Raw genomic sequence first — 21,975 nt, forward strand, 5'->3', positions numbered from 1 at the left:
CTACGAGGCCCCCTGTTAGGTGCCCGCCCGTTCGCCTGCAGCGCCGCGCGTTCATCCGGCGGCGGCTCGGGCGGCCGGAAGCGGAAGTGGCGCGCGGGTCCTGGCTCTGTTGCCGGAGCTCCCGGCGGAGCCGCGTCCCGTCCCGCCGCGATGAGCGCGGCCGGGCTGGTGTCCGCTACGCCGCCCGCCCCCGCCCCGCCCGGGGCACCCGCCCCCGCCATGCCCCCCGGCCCCGAGTACTACGAGGAGGAGGAGCTGGAGAGCGCCGAGGAAGAGGATGGCGAACGGAGCGCTCGGGCCCGAGACTCCGACGAGGGTGGGTAGCGCCGGAGCGGGGCTGGGGGAGGCGGGGAGGGGAGCTACGGGCCAGGACTGCGCTCACGGGGGGGGGAGTGGGTGCCTGGGGCTGCTTCGGGCAGAAGCGGGGCGGAGAGGGCTCTGAGCAGCGGGAACGTGCTGCGGAAACAGCTGCTCGTTCGTCCGATGGCTGGAGCTTCCTGTGGAAGAAGAAAAAAGCGAAGTTTGGAGGAGTGGAATTGGAACAGAGTTCTTGAATGGTGAAAGAGTGGGAAGGAGAGCGCCGAGGAGGTGGGATTCGGGGTGTCTGAGGTTGTACGTGGGGCAGTGGGATAAAAAGTGCTGGAGAGGTCTGTTGTGTGAGGCTTGTATTTCTGTGGTGTGAAGGGGTAGGGGGGAGGGCAGGTGGAGGAAAGAATCTGTAAAGCTTAGGTCGAGAAGGTGTTAGAAGAGAGTGGGCTTTGTGGTGGGACCATGAGAACAGGGGAGAAGAGGATGCTAAAGCAAAATCCAGACTATCATGGCATGTAGGATGCATAAAATGACACACAGGAGAGATGAGGAACGACCCTCTGACAGTTATGCAGTGTTGGACTGGACTGGAGTCAGCCCCACTCTGCTGTCACATTCTGTCTGTGTGCTTCTAAACAAGGAGCCAAAGCCATGGCTGCAGATTCCCATGAGTGGTAACAGAGTACATGATGCCAGTGGCAGTGCAGAAATAAACTAGGTATGGAGGGCTTTTTTAGTCAAAGCTTAAGCTGTATCTCTGTGTTGAATTTTATCTTAATATGTAAAAACAACCAAGTTTAAGATGTTTGTTTGTAGCCTTTCACAGATTTTTATTGAGAGACTGATGCCTTTGTCCGTGTGTGGGGTATGTAGCAGTAGTTCAGGATGTCCACCGTAACTCCAGCCTGGAGAAGCTGATCCCTCTTTGGAGAGGAAAGGGAATTCACCTGTGGCTACTCGAGAAAAGAAAGCAGGAAAGGAGGAGCTATGTATTAGCACTTGTCTTTGTGGGAATGACAGAGTACTTCACTGTGTAGCTGAGGAGCCAACTTCAGGTTATAGCAAAATCTTTATTTGTTATCTTAAGTGCATCCTCTGTGGTAAACCATTACAGCATTTAGCCATAGTGCTCTCTGTTAGCAGTGTTTCAGGTTAAGGTGGAGAAGCATCCTAAATTAGAGCTCCTTCGGTCACTGTTTCCTGGGTGAAGCTATAAAAAGAAGCCTGGGAAATGTTCTTCAGGGCCCTAAGATTGTGTTAGTTTAGAATTATGAGCTTAGTGGAAAGAAGTTAGTGGAGCATCTTAAGTCAGTGCTGTTTAAACTTGATTGAAGCTACACTGAAACTGCTGGTGGGTTTACAGGGAAACTACTGGCAGTGCCAGGGAAGAGATGTTTCAAGTCAGTTCTGAGTTCATTTCTCCAGTTGCCTGTCTAGTTGTGTATTTGAGGGTAAATAGCCTGAGTGTGGGTTTTTTAGTGATTTACTATGTTATTTCAATCCTGCTCAGTTTTAACAAGTCATTCTTTACCTCTTGTAGATACTGAGGATGCTAGTGAAACTGATCTGGCAAAACATGAGGAGGAAGACTTCGTAGAAATGAAAGAACAGTAAGTAGCCCATTCTCATAATAAGTGAGGTAATGTTTTTGCTGTGCTTTTAGGGGAGGCTGGGGGGTCATGTCTTGATTTTGTATAAAGCTTTGCAATGTTTTGGACCAAGGTTTGGGTTAAAACACTGTAGCTCAGTGTAATACCCAATGAGCACAGGTAATCATATTTCTTTTTAGTTACTTTCTCAGTTCACGAAGGAAAGCAGTGTTTTGAACAAAGAAATATACAGCAGCTCAGTTTTGCTGCAAATGCATCTTTCCACAGGCAGATCCTTTAAAGAAAACAAGGAATCTATTTCATACGAGCCAAGCAAAAAGCAACATGTCTATGAAAATCTCTTAAGCAACTGAATGCCAGTCTTGTCCAGGGAAAGTTAACTTTTTGGAGACTCGAGGTGGTTTATTTTCACATTAAGATGTATTTGCAGCATTTTATATTCATTTACCAGAAGCAGTGTTGTTTTTCACACAGGTCAGGAAGAGTTGGCCTATGTTAAACCACAGATACATGAGAAAGGAAATGCATGTCTACGACAGCACTGGGAATAGACTTGGGTTTTTGTTTTGGGTTTGTTTTTTTTTCTTTTGGTGTGTGCGCTGAGGAAAGTTTTATATGTATATGTAAAATAAATACATATATGTATATATAAATATAGAATGTTAAGGTCTGTGTAAGGAAATCCCTTCTGTTTTATCAGTAGGAAAGTAAGTAGTACACAATTATCAAGACTTGATAAAGTGGCAGAATGATTCTGTTGCACAGTTTCTAGTGTCTGTAGATCTAAATGTCATTATAGGCTTCCACATTTAAAATAAATAAGATCAGTCTTGCTTTCCCTGAGCTCTTAGGGAAGTCATTGACTTGAATGCATTGTGAAACTGACGAGTTGGTAGTTTCTTTAGACAGAATGATAAATAGGGTAAATGCCCTTTTACTTCTTTGTCTCCTGAAGTTCTTCTGAAATGTTTTTCAGTGTAAGCACACTGTAACCAAGGCAGCTGGTGAAACAAACCACATTTGCTCATTTTTCAATATAAAGTTCTCTGTCTTTGCAGGATGTATCAGGACAAACTGGCATCTCTTAAGAGGCAGTTGCAGCAGTTGCAGGAAGGTAAGTTTTGAAGGGGGGTAGCTTTTCTTTAAATAGCTTTCAGCACTCTTTCAAACTGAGATTTGGTTGGGGAGCAATTTACAGAGGTCGTAGAAAGAGGAGGGGTTTTGAAAGATTCATCACAGACTGATGCACTGCTTCAGGAGACGTGTCAGCTATTTTCCATCCTTCTTCACACTGCACATTTGTGTAAACGTTTTTAAAAGTAGGGTTTTTTTTGTGTTGTATTTTGTGAGAAAACAGAAAATCAAAGTAAACTAGAACTGTAGTTTCCTGATTTCACATGCCGCTGTTTGTGTTTCAAGAAGCACGTGGCCCTTTGAGAGGACAGAATACAAAGTGAAATTAAAACGGCCATTGCAGTCGACAATTTGTTTTTAGGTACTCTTCAGGAATATCAGAAAAGAATGAAAAAGTTGGACCAGCAGTACAAGGAAAGGATACGAAATGCTGGTAAGCTTTTTATCTTTCAAAGGTGCTGCAGAGCCCTTTACATTTTTGGTGTTACAGAAAGAAACTGTAGAAACAAAGGCAGCTCTATCTGCTGTAGGTAGGAACTTGCTGGAGCAAAGGGTTCTGTGCTCTGAGGGTGGGGTATATTTTTTTTCTGAGTTTCTGAAGCATGGTGGAATCTTTCTTGATATCACTCACCCCTTCATCAGTGTTGTTTGCGGTGTTTTCTCAACACCAATAAAATGTTTAGCCTTCATTTGTGTGAAATAGCACAGATGAAAATGTTTTATTTGTATCTGCTGTTATGCCTGCAGTCTTCCACGCTGGCTTGTTCTTTTGTGCAACTTGCCTGAAACCTTAGGACTTCATGCTCTCAAAAGTCTTTTTTTGTGCTTGAGAACAACAAGAGTAGAGGATTGGCTGCTGAAAATGTTACTCTGTACAGCCATGACACTGAATGGGCTGCCTGTGCTTGCTCTTCTGGTTCTGTCTCAGTAACGGGGGCCCAAATTAATTTGTGAAGTGCTTAGCTCCCAGCCCTTCTGAGCAGCCCTTGTGTTATTGCAGAGGAATGGCTTGGAAATCAGGTCTGTTTGCTTGCTTTCCTTCCTGTTCTCTTTCTGGTGGTTTCTAATCTTGGATGCTGAAGCAAGGATCTTTTATAGAAAAGTCAGCTGCATCCCATAATGCCTGCACCATTATACTGTGAAATAAGTCAGGGCAATTGTATGATGTCAGAATATGCAGCAGCCTCTTCATAGTGCAAGCTACCTCCTGAAAGAGACTGGAATAGTAAAGGGATTTAAATAAGTCGAGCTGCTTCTCATGAACAGAAATCTATCTTCTGAGGTGAAATTACTGTGTGTTAGAGCAGCATTCTGGTAATAATGGGGTGTTGTACAATTAAGACCAATCCCAAACTGGTATCCCTGGCCGGCCGGCAGGGGCGTTGCAGCATCACGTTTCTTCCAGAAGAGGGCACATTGTGCTAAGTTTTGAGTTAGGATAAAGCCGTGGCTGTGTGGTGTTTCAGGAAGGCCGTCCTTCGGTATTCATTCTCCCACGTTGAGTGTCGTTTTCCATTCTCCTTTTTTTTTTTTTTTTTTTGTTGAGAATTCAGGTATTAAAGCAGCAGTTTAGATTTGCCTGCATGTGATTACCTCCGTAATGGAAATATTCCTTCCTTGCTGGGAAGTTAGGGGCCTTTGCAAACAAAAGGTTTAATTTTTATTTTTGGCATCTATCTTGCTTTTTGTAATAGATTAGAAGTGTCCCAGTGTCTTTACAGTTTTCTGTACAGATAACAGGCTTCAGTATTTTTCAGAGAAGTTTTTACTACTGTATATATTTCCATAGGTTAAAATGCTGGCAAAATCTAGTGCTTGAGGACCCACCAGGTGCCTCAGTTTGGTTTTTTTTTTTTTTTTTTTGGCAATATCTTGGGCAAAGATTTTCTGTGCAGTGTCCTCCAGGAAACACAAGAAGCATGCAAACTTGCTTAATTTCAAGTTTTTAGGAATGGCACTAACTCTGCAGGACTGTTTCACGCCCAGGAATCCATTGGCCTTATCCTGTCTGACTTGAACTGAGGCAGTGCCATATGTTAGAACTTAGCCTTTGGTGATATATAGCTGCTTTCTTGCCTGTTTTCTCAGGCATAAGCAGCCTGAAATCAAGTGCTTGTTTTAAGTAGATGGATCTAACTACTGCAGTATTATTTCTGAATGAGTCATTGCTGAAATTCATAGAATTGGTCAGAACTGTCAATAATTGCTGACTGTACATCCTGCTATGTGTTTCAAGCTTTTATCTGGAAGATTTGCATCTAGAATTGATTTATTTTAATGACTGGAAGAAGGATGGGCTATATACTTGGTATTGATGGAAGCAGTAGTTGAGCTTTAAAGAATGGTGCAGAAGGTTTGCAAATGTGATTGTGTAGCTGTCAAAAACTTCAATTAAGTTATTGACTTGAGTCTTTCTTGTCTTTCAGAACTGTTCCTCCAGCTGGAAGTGAGTACTCTTAATTTATCAGAATACTTATTAAGTAGGTGGAAGGGGATAAGCTTGCAGCTTCATCAGCCAACGCTTTTTTTTCAGTTTTTGTTTCCCTTTTGGTGTTATTACAGCTCAGTACTGTCATGTTTCCCTTTTTGGTGTTATTACAGCTCAGTACTGTCATGTTGCCTCCAGTAGCTTCCAGGCTGTCGTTAAAAAGAAAATTAAAAATACATATTTTCTTGGACTGCTGTGTGTGTGTGTGTGTTTGATTATTTAAAAAGCTCGTTTAAACTTGCTTGGGGTGATACGTGATAAACCTGAGGAGCTCTCCGTTAGAGACTTGATAGAGTATGCACCATTAAAGTGTGTTTAAAAAGAATTAATTCTTTTGCTGATAACAGTTCTGCTTCCTTGGCCATTTCAGATGGTTTTCTGTTGTATTATGTAAATACTGATAACCTGCAGAAGTGGCTATAGTTTTGAACAGAAAAGCTAATGAAAGCACAGCAGTTGAAAGGTGCTGGCAAATCATTGACTTGGGATATTGGTTCTTTAGCTAACTCTTTTATCTTTTGATTTGCATTAGACAGATCAGGTGGAAAAAAATTATGTCAAGGAAAAGAAGGCAGCAGCAAAGGAGTTTGAAGATAAGAAAATTGAGCTGAAGGAGAATTTGATTGCGGAATTGGAAGAGAAAAAGAAAATGATTGAGAATGAGAAGTTAACCATGGAATTAACAGGAGGTAAAAATTAAGATCTGTCATTTTTCTTCCCCACTTTGCTACTGCTTAGAAAAAGAGTTAAAAAAAAAACCCATGCTGGTTTATACAGACATCTCGACTTTAAAACTTCCCAAATGTCAACTGATGTAGAACACAAATTGGTAGTCTTTTAATGGAGAATGTAGTTCATAATAAAATTCAGTGATGTAAATCAAAGTAGTGTCAACAAAGGAACAGAGTGGACAAGCTTTCTTATTCCCTTATTTTCCTTTCAGAAGAACAGATACTTTGTTCTTTTGATTTCTAGACACTGGGTTGGACTGGCTCCTAAAGTTCAATTTGTGTGTTTAGATTAATAGTTTTTTTTTTTTTTTTTTTTTTTAAGACAGATTGAGTTGCTGTTGTAGAACAGTATTTCTCACTCTATGTACTGTGGCTCTCTTCAGAAATGGAAGCCCCTTCCATGGAGACATTCAAGGTCAGGTTGGACTGGGCTTTGAGCACCTGATCAAGCTGTAGATGTCCCTGTTCGTTGCAGGGGATTTGGACTGGATGACCTTTAAAGGTCCCTTCCAACTCAAAAGATTCTACCATTCTGTGATAATTTCCTTAAATTGGGATGGCAGTTGGCACAAATGCATTTTAATTATTTTTGTTACTGAATTCTAGAGAATGCTTACCATATGCTTGCGCTCTTTCATTAGGCTGTATGAATTGTATTCTCATGATGTCCTACTCTATATGCAGGCAAAAAGCTCTTCTTTAAATTGCTGCAGTGTAGCATTAAAACTGCTGAGAAGTACCACAGTATTAACTGACCACTGGTACCAGGTTTTAAATGGTACAGATGGTTAAGAAGCTGAAGGAAGGTAAACAACAAAGGCTAAAATTTTCAACTTGTAGCTTGTAAAATAGATTGATTTCAGTTAGCTGTGTTTGTGTCCAGGAAAATGAGCATTAAATGGACAGAATTCTTTTATGAGAGCACCTGGTACCCTTGGTGCCTCATCAGTGCTCTTGTTATTAGTGGACTCAGTGGAGTGCTTAGGGCTAATTGGCCTCCTTCACAGGTTGTGCTGCTCTGAAACTGAACCAAAGGTCTGATCTGATTTCCTTACTGTGAGCAGCTCCCGTGTGTTATGGACAGATGATGCTGGCTGTGTTGCTGAGGTCTGTCCTTGAATTAGACCTTTTATATCTCTGTTAGCATCTACAAGTGTTACGTAAGGGAATTATTTAATTGATGTTCAGAAATGAGAAATAAAACCTGTTTGGGCATGGGTGAGGGAGTGCTGTTGGTATTGTACAAATAATTATGGCTGATCTGACCTGGAAAGTGCCTTGTACTGGTTGTTTTTTTTGTTTTTACTTATTTTAATAGGTTTGTCTGCTCTTACAAACACTCAGTGCCTTAGCCTGGACTTTCTTATTGTTAGTCTGAGTCTGCGTTTCCTCACTGCTAAGTTGGCATACAGTGCTAAGTTCTTCCCCCTCTACTTAAGGGGATCAGAATCTGACTAGATCTTGCCTTTGTAAATCTGCATACCAGTGTTCTAAGAAGGAATCCAGTGTCTCCATCAGCAGACAGGACAGCTGTTAACATCAGGGTTGGGATTGCAGAGTGGAAGGGAGACTGAGGAGGCGTAAAACGAGGTATTCAGGGGTAATGTGTCTGATTTTGGGACCAGATTAATTCTCCTCTGGGAAATATCTTCCCCCACCGTTATATACCCTGAAGAGATGAGCTATTTCATCAGGCACAGCTCTGGTAAAAGGCACATAAATAGCTGTGAAGAAGCAATTCATTCTGTGTGCGTGAGTGCTAGGCCACTCTTATCTCCCTCCTTCCAGACCAGCAGAAATGCAATTTGATTCCTTTAGAAGTAGCAGAATTCATCTTGAATGCATACTGGAGGCTCAGAGAGAAGCACAATGGAACCTGTGTGCATTCAGTGATTTTTAAAGCTTATAGAGTAGCTCAGTGTGTGCAAGAATGCAAGTTGGTGACCTGACGAGCAGCAGGCTGGTTTGTGAGTTGCTTGCAGTTGCTTTAGGTTGCAGCTGCTGCCTCCTGGAGCCCTGCCTTGTGCTATTCTCACCTGTTAAGCCTTGTGTAAGCTTGTGTTTCAGGTGAGATCTGTTGGTACTTCAGCAGCTCTTGGAAAATTTCTTCAAGTTATCACAAATCTCAAGAATCTCAAAGATCCTCACGTTTCACAGCGAGTGGAAGACTTTCAGTGTGCTTTTCTCTGGAAACTTGTGGTACTAACTTTCAGCTGACTTGTAATTTTATATATATGTTGCTGAGATAAATTGTTATCCTCATTCAAATTTTAAACAACTTTGTGACAGCTCATTTCAAGGAACTTTTTTTAAAAGGTGGGATAGCCTCAGTGTGGCTGCATGTCAGCTGAAGTGCTTTGAGCCCTTCTTTCTGAGGGTCTTGTAAATCAGCCTTCACAAATGGCAGGATTGGGCTTCCATTAATGCAGTAGCTTCTGTTTTTAGTGCCTACAGAGCTATTAATGTGCGGAGTATTTCAGAGAGCTTTGAATTTCCAAGTTTCCTTTGGCATACTGTTTGCAGGTGGCACTTCATTTTTTACTTATTTTCACTTTTTAAAATCTTTTCTCATAACAGTTGTTCCATTAACGTGCAGAATGGTCTTCCTATTATACCCTTTGTAGGGAGAAAAGTGATTTTGTGTCTTGAACATGCAGAGCCACTCAAGCATGTAGTGTCTAAAAGGAACCACAGAAGCTTCATATACATCAGTGCTACTCCTTCCAGTACTTGAAGGGAGCCTATAAACACTGTTTACATGGGTTCATAGTGATAGGACAATGGGGAATGCTTTTAAACTAAGACGGGAGATTTAGGGTAGATATTTCACTTGGAGGGTGGTGACACTCTGGAGCAGGTTGCCCAGAGAGGTTGTGGATGCTCCACTCAAGGCAAGGCTGGATGTGGCTCTGGGCAGCCTGCTCTAGTGGTTAGCGACCATGTCCACAGCATTGGGCTTGAAATGAGATGATCTTTGAGGTCCTTTTCAACTGAGGCTATTGATTCTGTGACTGTACAGTTCTGCCTTAGGGTAGTATGGTTAGGTTGCAGTTGGGCTTGATGATCTTGAAGGCCTTTTCCAATTCTATGATTCTAACTAGGATGTGATTTGCACGTACTCAAAATGAATAAGTAGTTTTCAGCACATAGAAGGAGCAGCGAGGTATTGGGTTTAGCATTTTAGTTGTGTTCTCTTGCTTGGCAGTTAAAGCTATCTTCATAAATTAATGAATTATCTGTGAGAGTTTGAGAGTTGAGTTGAGCAGCTCAGTTCAGACCGCCTGTAGGCACTGGACAAACTGTAATGTGGACACTGACTGACTGATGTCTCGATTTTGTTTTTTTACTGTCTTCCCCAGTGTGTAAGCTACAACTTATTTCCTGGCAACTGCTGTGGTGAGGTTTATAATCAAGTTCACTTTTTAGAACATGGTTTGAAACTTCTTTTCAGGTCTTCTGGCTTTATATCTTGTTTGTGTTTAAAATTGCTCCGTCAGATGTGTATCGGTCTCCACCTTGAATGCAGTGACTGTATTGCTTAGACAAACCTAGCATTCCACCCTGAAGACACGAGAAAGAACAGCTGATTTGTGGCTGTTTTGTGTGCTGCGACCTATTCAAGTTGTATCAGCAAATAAATCCATGAATCCTGCCTTTTGAGTGATCTGTTTTAGAAGCAGATACGTGGTGTTAGCGTGAGAGAAGTTCGTGTTGAGCCATCATAGCACTGCTGTGCTGCAGTTATCTGTACCTGAAAGAGCTGTTGAGTGCCCTCCAAACAGCTGTGCCACTTGCAGACAGTGAAAGCTGTAACCATGGCATCACAATACTGTTGTTCAGCAGTGAGAGCTCATGTTCACTGCCAGCAGTTCCAACTTGGATGCTAGAAGCTGTCATGAGAAAATCCCATTTTCTCTGTGAAAGAAACAGTCATTTTCCTTGTGCCCTCTGTAGAAAGTTTCTGATCCTTACTCTTCTCCCAGTGGTCCTATCAGCTCTCCAACTTTATTTCTCTGCAGATTCTATGGAAGTGAAGCCTATCATGACAAGGAAACTGAGGAGGCGACCAAATGATCCAGTTCCCATCCCAGACAAGAGGAGGAAACCTGCCCCTGATATCCTTTTACAGAATCATTGGAGGGCTTTTGTATTTGAAGTCGGCGTGCTGCCTGCAATGCAGAGTGCATCAGTGTTGTTGCACACGGGGAAAAAAAGTAATAGGAGGTGCTGGAATCAGGATTTAATGTGGAAAATGCCAAAGCACAATTTGTTATTTATATTATGTGATCAACAAATAGTGTACAGCCAATTTATGGAGATAATAATATAACATAGGTAATTTTTTTGGTCATGGAGACTAGTTTGAATTCCTCTGGCACTTTTTTCTCAAAAGGACATTCAACATAAATGTTGAGGAGATTGATTCCATAGATAAGAAATGACTTTTTCCATGAGTCACAGCTTTTCTCATTTCAAGATGTGACAAAATATTTGCCAGAAAGATCATATTTGTCACATCAGACTATGTTTTCCATTTCTGATAAAGGCTTCAGATATCTAATAGGGAAAGATGCATAGCAAAAGAAAGGAACTAGATTTTTTCTCTGAATTACATTTTTCTTTTTGAGTCTTATGTAACACAGGAAACAGAAACACGCATAAAGGTAATCCTTCTCTCCTGCCTCATTGCATGTTTTTTGTAATTAAAACGTTCCCTGGCTTCTGGAAAGATGCAATGATGGATACTTCATATATTAAATTCACCTGGAAAGGAAGGCAATGAGCTTTGCTTTGCAGAAGTTTTATTATTAGATTCCAAGCATGTTTTGCTTAGATGAGATTAACAAACTCATCTTGCAGCTCCTGAGTGACTGATGCTTTGTGAAAGCAGTATCAAACCTTGAACTTCTACGGTTCGTGCAGGATGGTCACGAGCATCTCCAGTTCTAGTTAACCTCTTCTTAGTTGGAGATTGTTCACTGTTCCTAAAATGTATTAGTGTTCATATTTTATCTGAAGTTAGTTTCATTGCAAACGTGACCCAGTGATTGAGTGTGAGCAGCTCACAGTCCATCAGAATTAAAATCCTTCCAGTGCAGCCTGCTAATTGTGCTAACTACATTTTAATAGTTGAATATTTTTGACTTAACAGCTGTTTTGAAGAAATGCAGAAATTGATTAAAATTGGAAAGAGGGTGCAGTGCTTTGAGTACTGTTTCCTTTGTATGCTGTTTGACTTCTTGTGTGGGATAGACATAGGAAGAGGAGCAGTAAGAAAGAAAAACAGGAAGATCATAGAATCACTCAGGTTGGAAAAGACCTTAAAGATCGTTGAGTCCAACCATGACCTAACCATTGTGCCCTAACTCTACCAACCCTCCACTAAATCATGACCCTGAGCACCACATCCAAACGGTTTTTAGATGGTGACTCCACCACCTCTCTGGGGAGCCATACCAGCGCTTAATAACCCTTTCTGTGAATAAGTGTTTCCTGATATCCAACCTAAACTTACCCTGGTGCACTTAAGGCCATTTCCCCTCGTCCTGTCATTGTCACCAGTGAGAAAAGACAACCCTCTGTTCCTTCCAATGGAGTTGTGAAGTGCTGACTTCTTTTGTCCTAGCTCTGGGTGGCATTCACCTTAACTTTCCAGAAAATCAAGGGAGTCTGTTGTACAGTTTCATCTCGCAGGTTGTTCTCTGCAGCAATGCAAGCTGAAGAACATTGAAAATGCTCCTTGTTTGATGCCTGTACTGAAATAAATGTCAGTGTGCTAAAGGCTGTTTGGGGATGGTTTTAAATGAATAAGTTAAAATGATGTTGTAGTGTTTGCTGCTAAATATGAGACTTTGTGGGGGTTGGATTGCATTAATTTGTATGATAAAAAAAGCTGAAGTATAGTGCCCTTATTAAAATCTGATGCAACTTCATAGAAACCTTCTGGCATATGTTCAGTGAAGGGAAATATCATTGACCTTTAATTTTTAGCCTTGTCAGGAGCTTTAGAGAACCTTAATTCTAGATACCTCAGCTAAATTACTTGTTGACGGATGAGCAAATAATGGAGGACCTGAGAACCCTAAATAAGGTGGGAATTATGGCTTGAGGTATGTTTCTTTATTTTAAGAAGCTGATGTTTTCCCCTCCAAAGAGCAGAACTGTGTTTTGTGTTCCTTTCTGAGATGTGGGACTGTTTCATCCCAGTAGGCTTTCTGTAGTAACACAGAATCACAGACAATATGAGTTTGAGCAAGAAGGTATCTCCTCCCTTCTGTTTTAGTAGGTTTAATTAACCTAATTAAAATGATTGCCGTCTAACAGCGTTACCTTTTGTTGCAACCAAGTGATAAGCTATCTCACTGTGTTTCTGTCTTCCCCTGCATGGCTGAACAGATGTTAGCACTGTTTCCTTTGAGATCCTAGCCTCTGTTTCAAGCCTGTGGGGGCTTTTTTCTCCCCAGTCTCGCAGTATGTCAGCAAACAGGGTTGGCTACGGTGTGTGTATTTATTGTTCCATTCTTTCTAGATGTGATTATCTTACTGCTTTCTTGCTAACTGCTTTAAGGCTTATGTGATTTCCTATATTAGAGGCTGCTCATTAAGGCTTTTGATGATGTTAATGGGGCATGCCTTTTGTGGCAGCTGTAGAAGTCTCTAGATGACCTACATTCTGTGTTTGGCATACCCTGAGAACAGCTGGATCATACTCAGAGAATGGAGCATGTCAGATGGATTTGGTTTGGTGGACAGTTGAAATGCTCTGAAAAAGTTCCTTTTCTGGACCTTTAGGTATATTATGAGACTATCTGCACCTTCAGCTGTTTATGGCATAGTGTTCTGGTTTTGTTATGGCACTTAACTGTACATTTAAAAAAAAGTAAAACACAAACCATTAAGGGCATGAGAAGAAAGACCACCTCCAAAGTTATTCCTGTAGCCTTCCTTGGCCATTGTCAGATCCCTAACGCTTGTGTGTTCTCTTTCCATGCAGCTTAAATCACCCAAGAGACCAGGTGAGTTGACAGTGGCACTGGAATTGCTGTTTTGAGCAGAGAGTTATATTGTAGACTTTATGTCTGTGCAATTTGGCTGTGTAATTGTTTTGACTGTGAAACTGCTGTTCTTTGTGTAGTTACTATGGCTAATGGATGCCCCGTGGAGTCTCATAATCTCTTCTGAAGTTTGGGGATGGGAAGAGAACAGTGTGTATCTTTAGGTGTGTGAAGCACTTGTGCACTGTGTGACAACATGAGGAGGCCTAGCTGTGTAGCAAGGTTTTTTCCCTGTGTTTGCATGTGTCTGGACAGATGACCTGTTTGTAAGGTAGATAGAGGACTCAGGACTCCCAGTTCTGTGGGTTTAGCTCTCTAGGTGTGTCTGTACACTTCACTTCCAGGTAGTGGTACTAATGTGCTGAAGTAATCCTCACCCTGTTTTATTAGTACGTTATGAATTAGAGGTAAAACAAAATCAAGGACGTAGTGTTTATCACATACCTATACATAATTCAGTTGTTTGATCTATTTCAGTGAATGTTCCCATTTATGTAAGCAAGGCCAAGGTTGTATTAGTCATCCTGACAGAGGATTTTTCTGAAGGAAATTTGAGTTTGTAGCTTTCTGTGCTTAATTCTGCTTAATGTGGTCTTATTAAATGACTCTGCAGTCAGATGTGCTGCTGCGTGGTGGATGTTCACTAGGCTTTAACTGCTTTCTCCTCTCTACTCAGCTTCTCCCTCCTCCCCTGAACACCTCCCAGCCACACCAGCAGAGTCTCCAGCGCAGCGGTTTGAAGCCCGGATAGAAGATGGAAAACTCTACTATGATAAAAGATGGTAAGTCCTGGTAAACTTCTGTTTTAATCATTCTGAACTTTGCTTTGTGAAGAGGCATTGACTGCAAAGAGGAACTGCTCTGTTTAAAGAGTCCGGAGCAGTCATTAGCTCTGTCCTCCAAGAATTAATCGTTCTGACTTTCATAAATAAATGGTAATGGAGAGTTCAGACCTCGTAGACTTTCTGCAGTAAGTGCTCACTTGGAAGCTTAAAACTGACTCCATAGATAAGAAATTGTGCACTGTAACACTTGGGAAATAGTTCGGTCAACTCTAATCTCATGTGAGAGAGCCACCGTTGGTGGCAGTTTGATGGAGCACTGAAGCTGGTCAGTGCAGGACTTCACTGACTGCAGGTGCAGCTGTTGCCAGCAGTGTTCACAGTCTGTGTGCTCTGCTTTGTAGTGCACTAGCTCTTCGTTCCACGAGGTGGCAGAAGAAATGCTGTGCACCAGATAAGCACGAAGAAAAATATTAGCATTTGTTATTAGAAATAACCTTAAAAGATCAGGTCCACACAGGAGAGGCAGCTTCAGAATTGCTGATTGGATGTAGCTCTAAGTTTTATGGGCATTTAGCTGTGGAAGTGTCACAAAATGGGAAGAAAATAAGATTTCTGTGCAAAACTTATTAGTAGGTCTTAATCGGAGACATGCAAAACGAGATAATCAAGGAGGCAGTCTAGTACTTCTTAAGCAGAAAAAGCAATTTCCAAGTAGCATGCTTATTTGTAGCCTACTCTATTGGCTCAAAATAACAAGACGAGCTTGTAATTTTCTCACTAAAAATAAGTTTTGAATTTGTTCTCTAAGCAGCAGCTATCCTGTGCAGTTGGCCATGGTTTTTTTGGTTGTTTTCTGGTAGTGAAGTTTCATTGAGGATTCAGTGTATGCAGCTCTGATAAAAGCTGCTGCCTGGAGCTTAAACTTCTGTGAAGCGTAAACCAGACATGAACAGGCTACTTGTCACTTCACAGATGCTCTCAGAATTTTGTTTTTTGTGTAGAGCTACTATCCTCTACTATACATTTAGGTGAATAAACAGCTCCTTAGAATCTTTAACCATGCAGATTTCTGTAGTGTTGCATAACAAGAAAAACAGAAACTGGTATCCGTGCACCAGAAATCAATGTGAGAGCTCAGGAGTGGCTACTTGCTGTTTCCTGACAGCAGCCATGAGAAGACCATTATCTCAAAGCAGTGAATGGTTAAGGCTGGTAATGGCCCTCCAAGGTCACGCAGGGGCATTAAAAAAAGCCTCTCTCCAAAGCAGAGACTTTGTGAAAGGAATTTCAGGGTGTGGAATTAGACTTTTCAGGTTTTCTATCCTTGTGTTTATTCCATCCTCTCCACCAGATCCTAAACTATGGCTCACAATAAAGGAACCATCTTATTTTGCTTTTAGCTTTGACTGCACACAGGAGTGCAGAATGATTTCTTTCAGTCTTCTGTTGAAAATCTCAGCCTTTCAGCAGACCGTTTTGGTGCAGTAAGTGACATTATTTCTGCTTGTCTCACTTGTCATAGTGGGACGTTTTAGTTATTGCAAAAGCAAGAGGTGTCTGGCACTTTCTCTCTTGAAAGCCAACTCAAATTCCATTGCACTTTTTCTCTGCTATTTTCCTGTTGAATTGTGTTCCTTCTGTTCCCCTGCAGGTACATAAACTCAGCAAAAGGCTGAGGTTACTGAGGCTCACCAGGTTGCTTCTATTGGCCTGTGTCTGCATGCATGGAGCATGAGACAGTTCAGCACTTTCTACCTTACCTTTTCTGTGTGTAGTTAACATAAATCTACTGAGGGACAGCAGCTTGTGTGTGTCATTGTCTTTGGAGTTCACTGATAATTGAAAGCTTCAAGTGAGAAATTATTTTGATATCTGTGCCTGCACTGATTGCACTCGAGAGTGTTCATTTACACAGTGTCTTCAGCTCTCTGATTGTACCTAGATGATCAGTTCTCCTTGCTTAAGCACTCACATTGTGTCAAGGCAGGATGCTGCTGGACTGGTATTTCTGTCTTATCACAGCGAGCTCTGGCTTGGAACAGCTTATACAGTTTCCTTTACATCAATTAACAGTCATGTGGGCTCCATAAACTGCCTTCTTGGCTTGTATCACTGCTGCTCTTGCACTGCCCTGCAACCTGCTCATATCCTTCCTGTTAAAATGAGAGAGAGAACAACGGTTGGGCACAAGTGTGGAAAGGTAGCAGTTCGGGTTTGTGATTACCTCGCCCAGCCCTTTGGTGATTAGGACTTTTGGAGCACCGAGATCTGATGCGATCGTTTTTGTTACTGGCAAGAAATGTGAGAGCTCTGAGTACATGAGCCAGAAGGGAGAGATTGTGGAATAAGCTATTGGACGACTTCCATATTTACAGTATGATTGTTGTAGAGATAACTGTAAAGCTTATGCAAATGCATGCATTTTGGCAAATGGCTGGCAGCCAATCAGACTGCAGGGATTTGCATACTGAGTAGTTACTGAAGGAATCTGTGCTGATTCTGCAACTTGGAGTTCCCTGTCAAATATAAAGCACATCTTGATTAGGGCGAAGGTGGAAATACAGTTATGCTTTTATGTCTGTGGAACATTGTGGTGCTTTCTTGATTCTTTACTTGCCAATTGGTTTCAGTATGACTGGTGCTGCCTACAGAACTCCCCTAAGCAAAGCGAGCAGCAGCTGGGAGCTCTGTCTCTCACACTGTGCAGTACTTACCAGGAGCGTGGTGAGGGTGAAGAAGGCAACACCATGAAACTAAGCATTCCAGTTTGGAAATTTGAAGGCTTTTTTACTCAGTTTCATACAGAAGCCCTCAAAAAATATGCAGCATGACTAAAATATGATCTAAAAGTGAAAAATGTGCTCAGACACTTCCTACTTACTGCAGATACATATCGCTTCTCAGAGGCAGTTACATATGACTTTGATATTTTTGGTATTTTCACAAAATAAGACAATGTTAGAAATGTAAGATGTGTTAAAACAATGGATTACACAGCTGGATGAGTACACTTCAGATCTGTTGTGCCAGTGTTCAACTGATTTTCTTTTTTTTTTTTTTGAGGGGGTGCAGAATGTGAATAATGCTTCAGTATCTAATTTGCTATGTAAGATTTCATCAGGCATAATACAGAATTGGTGTCTGAAATCCATCTCGTGTCTGAAGTCTGAAAGGCTAGTTTGGCTAGCTATTGAAGCATGGGCTTATTGTGAATCTGTGTCTTATCTTGTGTCTTGGTGCCCTGCCCCTGCCTCTTTCAGATATGAAATCTGTTTTAAGTAATCTGCTAGGAAAATTGAATTTGAATTGGGAGAGCTTCATGCATTTTGAAGCTGTATTTAAATGCCAAGTGCATGTGGAGGATCAGATCACAACTGTGTTGTGAAGATGGGGAAAGTGGTATGGAAAGAAAAAAAAAAAGACTTTGTATTTTTTCTATCCAAATACTTACAGAATCCTGACTTTATCAGTCTTACTATTGTTTACTGGCCAAAGGTTTCACGTGCTATCTTTCTTTAATTTTTGCAGGTACCACAAGAGCCAGGCCATTTACCTGGAGTCTAAAGAGAACACTAAGATCAGCTGTGTCATCAGTTCTGTGGGCGCCAACGAGGTAGTGGGCTTCTCCTTGCTCACAGAATGGGGAAAACGGGGGGTTGCTTTAGGCAGGGAGAGAGCTGTTTGCTAGAGAATATACTGCTTTTGGAAAAGATGTAATTGTTTAGTGTACAAAGAAGCTGAATATAGGATGACACTGAATTGACATCTCTTCTTGAGGCTTCCTGTGTCTCTGAAGAACGATACTGCATTTTTCAAGCAGTAGTTTGGCAGGCAGGAAAAGTGAGGAGAGCTGTCGTGTTGCATCTCCTTGATGCTGCATTGGTAAGTTCTGTTTGCATTACTTCAAGAACATGCAGCTCCCATTAGTGCAAAATAAAAAGAAATCCCATTGGGATGCTGAGAGGGGATAAGGACAAATGTCACCAAGTTTAGGTCTTATGAAGGGAGAAAATTCTTCCTGCTAACCTGAGTATGTATTCTGTGAAGTATGCTCATTCATCACCTTCGTGGGACATAGAGGCAGTGAGTCATTTGTCAGAGGCAATTTCCTGTTGGCTAATGATAAACACTTAGAGAAGCAGGTGAAGAGAGAGATGTGTGCTGAAGATTGATGTGAATCTCGTTGCAGAGTAAGCTCACTGTTTGAGCAGTCCGTTATGGGCAGAGAGAGCAGTTTGTTTCTTGAGTGCAGATTCCTAGTGCTCTGAGGAGAGAAACAATAGACTTGGATGCAATTCTCTTCAATCAGGCAATAAAGTAGCTTTAATTTGTTTTGGCAGTTAAGGGAAGCTGCTTCATTTTCAACAAAATGAGTTGCATATGGGATATGCTTTGTATCAGCACTGTTCTTGCTATAGCAGTTATGCTCAGTGGCTGTTTACTTTTTGTAGTGAAGTAATAGTGCACTAACAAACGTGTTACAAACATAGTGCTGCTAATTTGATTAAAGTTATTACTGCCAACTTGGAACAATAAAACTCTTATTCTTTTGTGAGCGGCTTACCTGAAACCCAAGGAAGGTGCAATCTGCTGTGTATTGCCTGTATTTCACCTTAAAATGACACAGCAGGTTTTGTTTTTTCTTCTGAAGAGGGCTGGGAGAAGGCATGGCAGTTAGTTTTCTTGTGGTGAGCCATCGCAGCAGAACAAAAGCAAGGGAGATGAAACCAGAATGCTGAAATGAGAATGTGTCCTTAGGAGTGCACAGTGCACTTTGGATTTCTTTGCTGTTCAGGTGGAGTTACCAAAGTGGGCTCTCTCAGAGTCCTCAATTTGAGATCTCCAGTGGTAGACCATGGTCATAATTGGATAGCACTTCTAATGCAAGTCAAGTCAGTTAGAAGGAGCTTTACTGAAGGTACTTGCATGGATTGTCTCCCATCAGCATGTCTCTTAAAGTTCAGAGTAAGAAGCCTTAACTAAGGATCATAAAATGGCTTCCACACGGCTGGAGAAAGGAAGGAATTAGTTAACAGTGTATCAGAAGCTTCCTCCTTCACATGAAGATCAAAATCAGTTTTTTGAAAGTGGTTTTGAACTGTGGAATGGGCTCTAGGCCTCTCCAACACTCACAGCTATCATGATCCTACTTAAAAATAAATAAAAATTTCTGCATTTCTGCATTGGTGGAAGTCATTGTCCAGACTCACAGAACTGGTTCAACTTCTGCATTTTGTCAACAGGAACCTCTCAGTAGGTGCAGGAAGGGATTTATTCAGCCATCTCAGTTTATTGGAAGTTGAAGAAAGGATTGTAAGGTCAGATTATAATTAAAATAATAGTTAAATCAGTGTACCATGTTAGGCCTGTAGCTAATGGTATCTAGAAAAAACAGTTTGAGATAAATTACTTTCTGACAGTGACTTTGCAACCCCCTGCAGTGCAAAATACTGGGCTTCTTTCCTAAAATAATCTATTACTCAGAGCTGGAAAACTTGTGCTTTCCCTGTATATATTTAAGCATTTTAAATGCATTAAAATAATAAAAGGCAGAGGAATTTTGTTCAGATTTGATTATTGAAATACAGTGATTTGGGTCTTATTAAAATGATTTTCATTTACAAAAATTCTGAGTGACTGCTTCCGTGGAAAGTAATTTGTCCTTTGAAACATACTGTACACCTGCAATCCACACGAATCCTTCCATGCAGGTATTTTAAAAAGAGGCCCTTTTATCTTCAGATACAATTGTTTAATAAATTGTGAGAAATGCTTCACTGAACAGAATCTGAGTAAGCTTTTCACTTGACTAATAGTTACTTGTCTGAGCAAATCCCAGGATGGGTTATTTTTATGATCTGTGGATCTAGAGGGCCTTATTTTTGATTAGGTAAGGCTTAGTGTCAGAGTTGTGGTGAGAGCTGTAGCAGAAGGAAACTTTGCTTTCTTGATGAAGCTTGGGAAGAGTAATTATTCTTGATGACTGTTTTGAGTGGAAAGTTGAAGTGGTGAAGTCAGAAGTGTTTAGCAGAAAACTAATGTGGGAAGGGAAAGGGAATTAAATCAAAACATCATGTGCCCTGAATATCAGAGACGTTCAGATCTGTCAGTAAGAAAACCTGCAATATTGGGCTGCGTGTTACTTACAGTGGGATTTTTCCCTTTTTTCCCCCCCACCCATCTCTCTCTCTCATGCAGATCTGGGTGAGGAAAACCAGTGACAGCACAAAGATGAGAATCTATCTGGGACAGCTGCAGCGAGGTGTTTTTGTCATTCGTCGGCGATCAGCTGCATGACTGGATGCTCTTCCTTGGTCCTTTTTCTTTTTCCTTTTTTTTTTTTTAATTAAAACCAATAGAGAAACCTCTAATGGGGAATGGCAGTCTGTTCACTCTCATCTCAGAGGCAGAAAACACTGTCATAACCTCTTACGAGACAGTTTGTGGCTGGCCACATTATCCCCAATAGTCCTGAAATCTTGGTGACACTCAAACACTGCCCTGGACTATTTCTGGACTTTGCATCAGGCTGCTGTATGCTTTTTTTTTTTATATTTTGGATGACTATTTAAGAAGATTTGCATCATACTTTTCTTCATCGTTATTTCATGGTGCACAGATTGGACTTGTCTGTTGAAAACAGCCTAACATTTGTGTTTTGAGTCAGGCCAGTGGAAGAAACTTTTCTCGTCAAGACCTGAGGTTGGTGGTGGTTTTTGTTTTCATGGAAGGCTCAGGATGTCAGGCAAAAGGAAGTGAATCCTGCCAGCTTTAATCTGCAGCTGAGGAATGCGTCTGTAATATCTGGTATGCAGCATCAGCTTCACTGGATGAACTGCTTAAGGACTTGAATGCTGAGGCTTTTTTGGGAAAGTTTGATTAGTTCAGCAAGTGCTGAAAATCGAGTTGATTTTAATATAGTGAAACAGTCACACATGGCTAAATCTGAAGCATTCATTTCCCTTCACATTAAAAAACCTTTCAGTGAATGAGCAAAGAGTATGTCTTATACCTAGATTTCCTGGAATAGGCAGATGAGGATAAACCAAAGCATTGGTTAACTGGACTTTGCACATACAAAGACTACAGGTGTGGTACAGAGTGGAAAGCTGCCTTAACATGCTTTTAGCATACACCTAAATCTGTCTTTCCCCAAAGCATCATACATAGGTCTCCCTTTGAAGGCTGCTTTAATTACTGGAAGGTAATGCTGGATTTCTACACTTAACCTCCAAAACCACAAGAGGTAAAATGTTCAAGAGATGATAGTAATCATATTAACACCCTTCCTGAGGTGTTGAAGGATCTACTGGCATTCCTTCTTCTCAGTCTTTCTGATGGCTGAAACCACCAGTACTGTGTGACTTCATTGGCAGGAACTGCACAGCCCATTGGCATCACTTGTCAGATCTTCAGCTTCTGTGCACATCAGCTTTGTGCTCCTTTTGATTACTGGTCAAAAAGCTGTAATTTCTGCCTTTCCCTATCTGTTACTTTGTGAGGTATCTATTGTTTTTGCTTTTCAGCTGCCTTCTTGTTCAGCATCAGTCTAGCCTGTTTCATATCTGGATAAATAGAGTATTTTAAATGACTGTTCCAGTTTCTTTTACTCGCTGCAGTTGGGTGGCAGTCACACCCCAGTAACTGATGTATGTACGTGGGTCTGGAGTCGAGTGCTATGGCTGAGCTGGCACGTTGCATTTTTGGCTGAAGCACCTCACATGTATTTGCTGTGCTTAGAATTTCAGCTAGATCTGGACTTCTGGTGGGGAAAGGAGGGTGTTGCTGTTTCCCACCCTTAAAAATGTGCCATCTTTGCTGCAGAGTTAGTCAGGTGGAACGCAGCAGGCTGTATTCTGTCAA

At 41.4% G+C, this 21,975-nt stretch overlaps 1 protein-coding gene across 2 annotated transcripts; it reads left to right on the plus strand.

The window, feature by feature from the left end:
• The first annotated feature begins 90 nt into the window (after window positions 1-90).
• SUDS3 (SDS3 homolog, SIN3A corepressor complex component) lies at window positions 91-21,700 on the plus strand. Of its 2 annotated transcripts, none has more exons than XM_065738884.1 (12): window positions 91-316; window positions 1,850-1,919; window positions 2,978-3,033; window positions 3,415-3,486; window positions 5,480-5,499; window positions 6,074-6,230; window positions 10,292-10,387; window positions 12,302-12,363; window positions 13,267-13,288; window positions 14,004-14,109; window positions 17,641-17,725; window positions 17,890-18,067. In XM_065738884.1, exons 1-12 carry the CDS (start codon window positions 151-153, stop codon window positions 18,037-18,039), a joined length of 1,062 nt encoding a protein of 353 aa, XP_065594956.1. In that variant the 5' UTR covers window positions 91-150; the 3' UTR covers window positions 18,040-18,067. The 2 variants fall into 2 exon arrangements, with proteins under 2 accessions (XP_065594956.1, XP_065594957.1); XM_065738885.1 differs by lacking the exon at window positions 17,890-18,067 and adding an exon at window positions 20,311-21,700 and having other exon boundaries at window positions 93-316.
• The last annotated feature ends 275 nt before the right edge of the window (window positions 21,701-21,975 follow it).

Source organism: Cyrtonyx montezumae, unplaced genomic scaffold (assembly GCF_038088225.1).
Source record: "Cyrtonyx montezumae isolate F1298 unplaced genomic scaffold, pur_monq_1.0 scaffold_23, whole genome shotgun sequence".
In the NCBI taxonomy this organism is placed as follows: domain Eukaryota; kingdom Metazoa; phylum Chordata; class Aves; order Galliformes; family Odontophoridae; genus Cyrtonyx; species Cyrtonyx montezumae.